This window comes from Acipenser ruthenus, chromosome 23 (assembly GCF_902713425.1).
Source record: "Acipenser ruthenus chromosome 23, fAciRut3.2 maternal haplotype, whole genome shotgun sequence".
NCBI lineage: Eukaryota > Metazoa > Chordata > Actinopteri > Acipenseriformes > Acipenseridae > Acipenser > Acipenser ruthenus.
This window is the reverse complement of record NC_081211.1, coordinates 759,536-769,100: the sequence shown is the minus strand read 5'-3', so window position 1 is coordinate 769,100 and position 9,565 is coordinate 759,536. Positions and strand designations below refer to the sequence as shown.

Here is a 9,565-nt window from a genome sequence, read left to right as displayed (position 1 = left end):
TGCCAGAAAAACTCTCACTACAGTACTGTTTGCCAATGAAACAGATGTTTTTGACTGCCACCTGGAGGAGAAATAAAGTAATTGCATTAAGAATTTCGTGTGCTCTGTGACGTTCAACAAGACGGGCATACATCACGTTCTTCTCTTATTTTCAGTCAGTCTCAGCAAAACCTGTCAACGGTATTGAAACTTGATTGGCTGAGCAACTGTAGGCTATATCTTGAGAAACGGTAACACTTTGTTGAATGAACCAGTGCATTGCAATGTGTTTTGGGATGCTCTGCTGAGTGTGTGTGAGCTGCAGTGACTCGTTTTAATGGCATTGTCACCTGTAATGTTTTAACTGTGGTCGGGGGTCATGTGTGTTATTACAGCCTGCATTTTTATATGGTTATATTGCAGAAGTTTTTCATCTTATGGGAAAACAGTGAAAATATGTGCACATGTTTCTTGTAAACTTGATCTTTAGAGAAGAACCTCATGGAGAAGAGGCTAGCCCCTTTTTATATAGCTTTAAGAGTTCATTTATAACTTCCTACTGCTGCTAAGACTGATAACTGGCATGATTTCCTGCTATAAATAAATTGCCTCCTTCGATAGAGGGAAAGAAGTATAGGATTGCATGCTGGCTGAACTCGTTGTCTCCATTGCTGGTGGTGGAAGTTATCTGATGAGCGTCCAATGCACTGGACACAAGAGGCAGGTTTGAAATCTCTGACTGCACAGAGAAATATGATGGCTGTGAATATACCTGTATTACACTATCGGGGAAATACTGGAGGCTGATGAATGAGTGAATTCATTAATTATACTTAAGAATTCTACATATAGGTGATCTTTGACTTTTGTGCAATACCCGGTTGCAGATGGGATTGTAGATTGCAGATAGAATCAGCTGCAGCCCCTGTTTGATACTGGCAGTGGGAACGAGATGTGGTTGAGTTTTCCAGACTGGTTTCATGGTTCAGAAGTAAATGCTTCAGCTTTGTGAACTTGCACATCATCTACTTCGATGTGCTGAACCTTTTTTCCCCTTTAAAGATGCAGAAGTAAATTTAAGTTTAAGACTGCTAAACTTTGTAGCTTGTTGTAACATAAAAGCTTTGTCAATAATAATAATAATAATAATAATAATAATAATAATAATAATAATAATATAGAACACATTTGTACAAGAAAGTGTTTTATTTATGTTGTATCAATACAATCAAGTAATGTAGTTTTAGTTTTTGACAGAAACACCTCAGTTTTATTTTCAATCACAATTAAACAAAGGAGTGCATTTTAAACCCACTTCATATTACAGGCAGCTCAGGTAATAGGTATTTACAACAAACAAAACAAAACAAAAAAAAAAAACCTTACAGTTTCCTACAAACTTAATTAAAAAAAAAAGTATATACACAAAGGCAATTCTTTAAGAAACATGGCATTGAATTATGTTCCTTTATATAAATCCTAACTCCTATTCCTAGGAAAGAAAGACACTTTATTCATGTAAATAGGGAGAATTAAAACAGAAGTAAACACTACTTTGAATGCTGTCAACTAAGATTCAGAAACATTACATTCCTTCAAGGTCTAAAAAAGGCACTTTTTTATTGGTTGCATTTTTTAAAGTAGTCTACAGATACACTGCTTTCAATAACCCTTTTTCATAGGTACATGTGACATACAGTTTCATGCATTTCAGCACCATGTACCACGATGCTAATGCATTGCGTTCTTTTTTTATGACACTTAAATTCAAGAAAATGGTTAAATGTATGACATGATATCTAAAGTACATTAGAAAAAATGAATTAATGTAAAGCAAAATGGCATTATAAATAACAATAACACGCCTTGCAGTGTTCTAGGACAGACACAAGAAAGAGCAGTACACAATATTAAGAAATATGTTTAAAACTTTTTAAGAAGAAGAATATCACAGATATTAATGAGAAAGTAGAACAATGGTTAATAAATGTGGGTCGCAGCATTTGCAAAAACTATGGCCATTGCAAGCAAAAACCAAGGAACAAAAAGATGTGACAGTGCATGGCATTAAACTACAGTAGCTTTACTTAACACAGAGTTCTCCGTTATCTGTTGTTCTTGGGTCTTAATGAAGCTGCATTGCTAACATGCATATATTTGTCTGTGCTGTGCGGTGGAACAATCTTGGCAGGTGCAGTCCAATGGTGAACAGCATAGAATGGTTTGATCCCTTGACAGTGCTTGTATAGAGACGGCATGCATTAAAACTACTAAACTAAAGGGGTTTGTGGTTAAATGTTCAAAGTTATGCATGATATAATACAGGCAAAAAACAAATCTTTTTTTCTTTATTGTGTAACCACTCTGTTGCTTATCAAGAACTTACAGGAAGCAATAATACATTGCCAGAGTGATGACCATTGCAATCTATTTTTCATTTATTCAAGTAAGTGCTTCCTGTAGTATAATATCTTATTTTGCAACCCCGTCCTTCTCTGGTTACTTTTTAATGCATAGCTGTCACTGATATCAGTGTATTAGTACAGCATCAGTTAGACATGTCTTGGGATCGCATATAAAGGATCACAATGGAAGTTTTTTTTTTCTTCTCTTAAGCCATGTTATGCAACATATACTGAATGCCAGTAGAGCTCAGGTGGCCTGGATTAATAATATTAATCAAACAGGGCTGAGATACAGTGGTAATCACACTAGTTTATTAAACGTATGCGACTGTCAAATGTAAAAAATGAGTTCTGCAGCCTGTAAACTCACTCATTCTCACCAGTAATGCAACACATGTCTGCACATTTAAAATAACAGCTTGAACCCCAAACAAGAAAAAGACACACATTGAAATAAAGTGAAGCATCATTTCATGCTTTGTTGGTCCCTTATAAAAGTTCACCGCAGTAAATATGCATGGATGCACAAGTAGAATCTCTGAACAATTGGACCAATCTGAAGAGGCCTGGGGCGGGACTAATAATTTCAACCAATGGGAAAATATATTTTCAACCCCTTACAACGTCCCTTTTTTTTTAACATTAACACACGTATGGCAGGGTAACTCAAGCATACCGTGTTCTTATCAGTTGTGCACTAGGTTCTGTTGTGGAGCTTGGCATGGGTTGCCAGTGATTGAAAATTAATTCAAGTCCTTTGGAAGTTGGCAGACTATAATCCAAATGTTTGGGACACTACCATCAATCTTTTTAGTCCTCCCTGTCGACAGTTTAGTCGCCTGCAGCATACGCTGGTGTCTTAAATACATAACAAAGGCATGCAGTAACAAGGGAAGGAATATAATGAATAGGCTGATTCCAAAATGAAATAACATATTAATAATAATAATAATAATAATAATAATAATAATAATAATAATAATAATTAAAAAAATGAAATGAAATGACATGAATTAAAAACAAATAATTGTATCCGCTAAAAAAAAAAAAAAGAACACTGGAAAGAGCCGTGTAAAAACAGTACTGGCTCTCTTTCCAGCTCTGCTCTGCTCTCCTGCTCTTCATTTATTTCAAGCAGTTAAGTTGTATTTTTTGTTGTTGTTATTTCAGATCTATGGCTTCCAAGGCGATGCCCCCTGTGAACAGCTGTTATGTAGGACAGAGCAGGAACCCTGAGAAGGATGAGTGGATGTACTCGGTGGAATATATTCCGTTAGCCTGGTCCGAAGGCATCTGCATCCACACCTGATCGTTCTCCTTCAGTTCCAGGACGGCGCTGCCCGAAGCCTGGTCCATGTAGCCTTTCTTGTACTCGTCGTAGGTGTATGTGGCCGGCACATTGTTCTTGTACAGAGCCACCCAGACGTTCGTTCCTTTTACGTGGACGTGGTAAGAGAAGTAATAGATTCCTGAAACAGGGCTGGTGAACATTCCGGTGGCGGGGTTGTAGGCGTTGAGGCCGTTGTACAAAGTCCTGTCGAACTTGATGGGCATCCCGGAGGGGGGGAAGGGGGTCGACAGGATGGCGGTGAAGGCTGGAGCCACTTGGGCTGACAGCTCACCCCGGCCGTACTGCGGTTTCGCCGGCTTCCCACCCCCCGGCACCGAGGCGCCCTCCACCCCGCCATCCGGGAGGTGCAGCCCGGCGATGCTGGTGTCCTCTCCGTTGATGAAGGCTCCTGGCGGGCCGGGAGGACCTGGCGGCCCTGGGGGTCCGGGACGGCCGTTGAGCCCGGCTTCACCTTCCTTGCCGGGGGGACCCATGGGCCCCGGAGCTCCTTTTTGACCCAGTTTTCCCTCCCCTGGGAGGCCAGGAAGGCCATGCTCCCCCTTTAGTCCTGGGATTCCTTGGGGACCAATTGGACCAGTTGGGCCCTGGATACCCGGGATGCCGGAAATGCCTCTCGGCCCCGGGGAGCCAGTGCTCCCTGGTTGTCCTTTGGTCCCAGGCGCACCTGATAACCCAGGGGCCCCTGGAAGACCGAAATGTCCAGGTTCTCCTTTAGGTCCACTTTTCCCTGGTGGTCCATGAGGGCCCGATAATCCTCTTTCTCCTGGAACCCCAGGTTTTCCTGGAAGGCCATTGGGGCCTTGATTGCCTAGGATGCCGGGGGCCCCTGGCGGCCCAGCAGGGCCAATATCTCCTTTTAGACCAGGGAGTCCGTACTTCCCTGGGAGCCCCATGTGGCCCGGTATTCCTGGGGGCCCCTGAATTCCTTCTTGGCCCATCTCTCCTGGCAGTCCATCCATCCCTGATTCCCCCTTGTCCCCTGGTAGTCCTGGAATGCCACTGGGGCCCTTATCTCCTTTCATGCCTTGCAACCCTGGCTTGCCATAGCCAGGGGCCCCTGGGAATCCAGGAGCCCCTCCGTTCCCGAGCTCACCTTTTGGCCCCTGTGGCCCTGGCATGCCTGGAAGTCCATCTAAACCAGGTTTCCCCACCCCGTCTACTCCTGGGGGCCCCCGTGGCCCCTGATCTCCTTGCTTCCCTGGTGCGCCTGGTTCTCCTGGATTCCCCTTCTCTCCATTGAGCCCACCTGGTCCTGGAAGCCCATTCAGCCCTGGCTTGCCGAGCCCTGGCGGGCCAGAGAGTCCTGCTGGACCAGGCGGACCAACTGGACCTCTCGCCCCCGGTAAACCTGGATTGCCGTTTCCACTTTCCCCCTTAGGTCCACGCTCTCCGGGGCCCCCCGGGAGCCCTTTATGTCCTGGCTCCCCTGTCAACCCTGGGCTTCCTCTGACACCCTGAAGTCCAGGCTTGCCGTTCAGAGACAGACCGACTGGACCTGGAAGGCCAGGTTGCCCGGGTAAGCCTCTAGGCCCGAGTTCTCCTCTGAGGCCCCCTTCTCCTTTGGGTCCCGGCATCCCCTTCCCACCTGCCTTCCCCGGGAGGCCGGGCAATCCCGGCTTTCCTATTCCGGGGAATCCTGGCGGTCCCACGGGACCCTGCTGTCCGTTGTGCCCTGGTTTTCCGACTCCTGGCTTCCCTGGCATTCCGGGAGGCCCTTGAGGGCCCCTTGGTCCTGGTTTTCCTGGTGGTCCGGGCTCACCCATTGGGAGGACTGGGGGCATGTCTAGGGGCAAGAGAAAAAAAAAAAAAAACATTGAGTTGGTCTGTCTTAATTACCCAGACAGCAAAGTGATGTCTTAACCACAACACCGTACACGCTCCACTCACTCCAATAGTACAGCAGCAATAAGGCCATGTGACCTACGACAAAGTTACCAGTGTGCAGCAGTTATTAAAACAACTAAAGAAAAACACTGAAGAACTACAACAGTCACAGCTTCATAAAGAGGTAAGAAAACAATTTAAACCATTGTTTATTAGCACTCACACAGGTGTGGAAGGTGGGACTAATAATCAAGTTAGTCTTTTAATCAAACCTTGACGATGCAAAAAGCCCTTGCGGGATAATGAACTAAGGTCCCATGTCATTGATTTTAGGAGCAAGGCTTGTGGCGGACTCTTGCAGAGTTCAGTGATGTGATAAAAAACAGAAACGAGACAAGAATCGGGAACCAAACAAGACACGTGGGTGAAAGAATAATCCATTGCTTTGAACCCTTTTCCATTCTACTGAACATGCACCAGGTAAGAAACTACAGACCGCGAAACCTTTCTGTGGTAGAAAAGGATTTGAATCACAGAAGCACTGTGACCTCATCATTGAAATGTACCTGGGGCTGTCGCAATGAATCATTCTGAGCGTCCACAGGAACCTGCTAAAACTTCCCTGGCTGCTGTGTAGACTAAACTGCCGTGTCAAAGAATCATCATTGTGTTTCACAATCACTGCGCACATGCTTGTAATTTTACATGAGACCGCGTCTGCTGATTAGGAGATAGGAAACATATGCTTTTTTTTTTTTTTTTTTTTTTTTAAACTTAAATGCATTGTTTATTGTACACAGCTAGCTATTTGGAGATCTGCACTGTTTGCTACTGAGCAATGGCTGTTGTTTGTTACGCTAGAAGCCTGGTGAACTTCGAATGACTGTGAGGCATTATGCTTTGTGCAGCCTGTCTGTGATCAAGGGGGCCTGCTGGGTTCATGCTCCAGCCTCTCCCCCAAATTGACGTCAAGTGGTTCCTAGCTGATGTTATATTCTTGACACAAAAGGAGCAACTTGTGTTAACTTGTTCGTAAACTAGCTGTAAACAGTTTTTTAATTTAGATTTGCTCTCCCTAGAGATCCAACCGGAACCTCTACAGCCATCTTCTGGTCACTCAACCCATATTACACCAATATTTAATTCCCGACTGCCAGAGCTGGACTGCCACACTGTCTGACTGTATCTGTGGAGGGTCAAACTGACTCTGAGTGCAATACTATTCCCAGCCTCCAGCTAGCCAATATTAAGAAGATGCAAAACATATTGCTAGACTCAACCGTCGTAACCAGAGCTGACATTCTACCCAGGTCAGACTTAGGTTGCAAGCTCTAGCTGTCAGTATTTATATGACTGCTTGGTATTTACTATTCAGCCTCCAAATCTATGTTACACGGCAAACCAACAGTGTCCTCATAGCTAGTTACAACAACAACAACAACTTCGATTTATATATAGCGCCTTATCATGTGCAGACCTGCACATCTCAAAGCACTTTACACAGTTTATATATATTCACTGCTTTGACTACACATATCCACAAGAGGGCCCCAGTTGTACATGTTGTATATGTTGATATCAAAGTGCAGCCCAAATATAATTCTCGGAACCTTTGACCAAAACAGAACCTTCATGTAAGTTTCGGAATTGATCAAAGACAGTCATCTTTTTTTTTTCTGCAAAGGTCAGGTCAGATAGACAGGGGGACAGATTGCATATAGATTTTCTGTTGATGACATTATTACACAACTCGCCTGCGAGGAATCCAGCTATTTGAACGTCAAAAACAGGCTGCTGTGACATAGTTGCACCACACACAGTAGCTGCCTGCGCGGGTAATTGCTGCAGGTTATGTCTGTATGAGACCCCTCGCTAAGCTTTTATAGTCATTACCAGAGTTCCTCCACACTGTGATAAACACTGCTTGATGTTTTCATCTTGCTGGTAATGTGGGTCTGCTTGTAACACAGCTCTCTCTCTCTCTCTCTCTCTCTCTCTCTCTCTCTCTCTCTCTCTCTCTCTCTCTCTCTCTCTCTCTCTCTCTCTCTCTCTCTCCAGGGGATACCCACACACTGCTTGGTCTGAATCAGACATCTGCAGACACTTCTAATTCAACTTCCCTTCAAAGTGAACATACAGTAAGACTATTGTATGGATCTAAACAGAGGCAGATCTACCACTCTCTTGAACTCTAGTCTGATTTTCTTCCCCCCAGGTGGTGAGTTATAGACTCACTTATTAACATCACTTCATAGAATAAGTTAGCTAACGCTAATCTCTGACGACTGCAGGGTTAAATATTCGATTTACAACCCCAGTGTAAAAATGCTTCATGCAGACAGACAGACAGACAGACAGACAGACAGACAGACAGACAGACAGACAGACAGTGCCCACGCTATAATGAATCTGGGTGTCAACTAAAAGCTTGCTTCTCCTTGTGGTCAATGAAGTTGTTCCTGAAAAGTATTGAGTGAATGAACAAAAATGTCTTTGGTTTGGCATGATGAAAAAAGAGAAAGTTCTTTCTTTCTTTTTCTTTTTTTTTTTGTTTTAAAATAAACCCAGATGAAATATTGTATTACCGTCTATGGTTTTTGGATCTCAGCTCTCTGGCGTGTCTCTGCTGAATGCCATCGGCTTTAAAAATTTCCCTCCATTGGATACCAAACACCAGGAGGCCAAGAAGTAGCTTTTCATTCCAGTCGAGGGTCTGTCAGCAAAGCGAGGCTGGGCTGCATGCAGGAGGCTTTCAGAAGACGGATTTAAAGACTGGCCCAAAACTTAGCAATTTTATTACAGAGAGCATGGCTGTCATGTTGGACCAGCAGGTGGTGGTATAGACATTGCGTTGGAGCTGCTTGCATTCTGTTGACTCTTAGTTTTTCTAGCCACCTGCGGTATTCTCAACACATTACAGCTGCATTAATATCCAGTAAATGTAGCTGTGTCTTTTTGTACTGCAAACTGCAATAATAAAGCCAACAGTAACAACACGGATTGTGTGTGATGTGTGAAGGACTTGCCTTATTAAAGTATACCATGGTCATTTTGCAGTTTTCCAGTGCTTTTCCTATGGTTAGGCTATGCTTGTACCTCAGATTACCGTGGTTTGTTATATTGTTTTTTTTGTATGTGCTCTACCATATCTCTCTCGGCTCACGATGCTTGCTTATGCTTCACCATGGCTACACTATGCTTTTTGACACTTTGCTATGCTTTTACTAGGGTCAGCCTCTGTTTGGGGAAAAGGCTAGGATTAATGAGCCTATAAGGTTGTGTGCTACGATGGTCAGAGGGCGATTCAGGTGCAGTGCTGGCTATGGTAACGTCTAACTGTTAATGTTTAAATTAGCATAGCTGAGCATACATGGAACAAAATATTGCTGCCAAAGATTAACTTATTTCGATAATAAACTTTGAATGGTTTCTTCAGTCAAAACCTACATGGAACCTTTTGAGTTACTATTTCTGTAACATTAACAGTTTTGTTCTGGTTTTCAAAGCGGTGGAAATCGTGTGTAGACCTTGATAAATAGGTCTGTGTTCTGTGCACCCCCAGCCCTGAAACAAAGAATCCCACAGCCCCACTTTGATTATATAAGCTGCTCAAAGGCCAGGAATTCAGCAGAAAATTACAACTGGAAAATGCAGGAAAATACAATTCCAGAGAGCCATTGAAACAGCTTCCATTGGTCTTGGCCACTCAATAAATCACGCGCTCATGCACCATTTAGTGCCAGGGATGTGGGTCGTTCGCTGACTTTAATTTACCCTGGGCTTTCACTAGCAAATCACCACAGCAACTTCCAAAAAAACAAGGGGTGACACATGGCATTTTCCATTCATCGGTCCCCTGGAAGCGGGGCTGCATTGAGGCTTCTCAAGATTGAAAGGGACGCACAATCGCTGTGTCTCATGGGACCAGCCCTCTCTCATCTTTCTGAAGGAGAAATAGTGGGCACCTAATGCCAGCTGTTCGCACTACCCTTATAAAGATAAAGGT

The 9,565-nt window shown here is 43.8% G+C and overlaps 1 protein-coding gene across 1 annotated transcript in view; it reads right to left on the bottom strand.

Moving 5' to 3' along the window:
- Positions 1-1,166: 1,166 nt before the first annotated feature.
- Positions 1,167-9,565, bottom strand: part of LOC117413055 (collagen alpha-2(VIII) chain-like) — a 38,571-nt gene continuing 30,172 nt past the window's right edge. Inside the window, exon 3 of the mRNA XM_034021782.3 lies at positions 1,167-5,518. Within this exon, the coding sequence (XP_033877673.2) occupies positions 3,594-5,518 (1,925 nt within the window). The 3' untranslated portion in view covers positions 1,167-3,593. The remainder of the gene's footprint in view (positions 5,519-9,565) is intronic.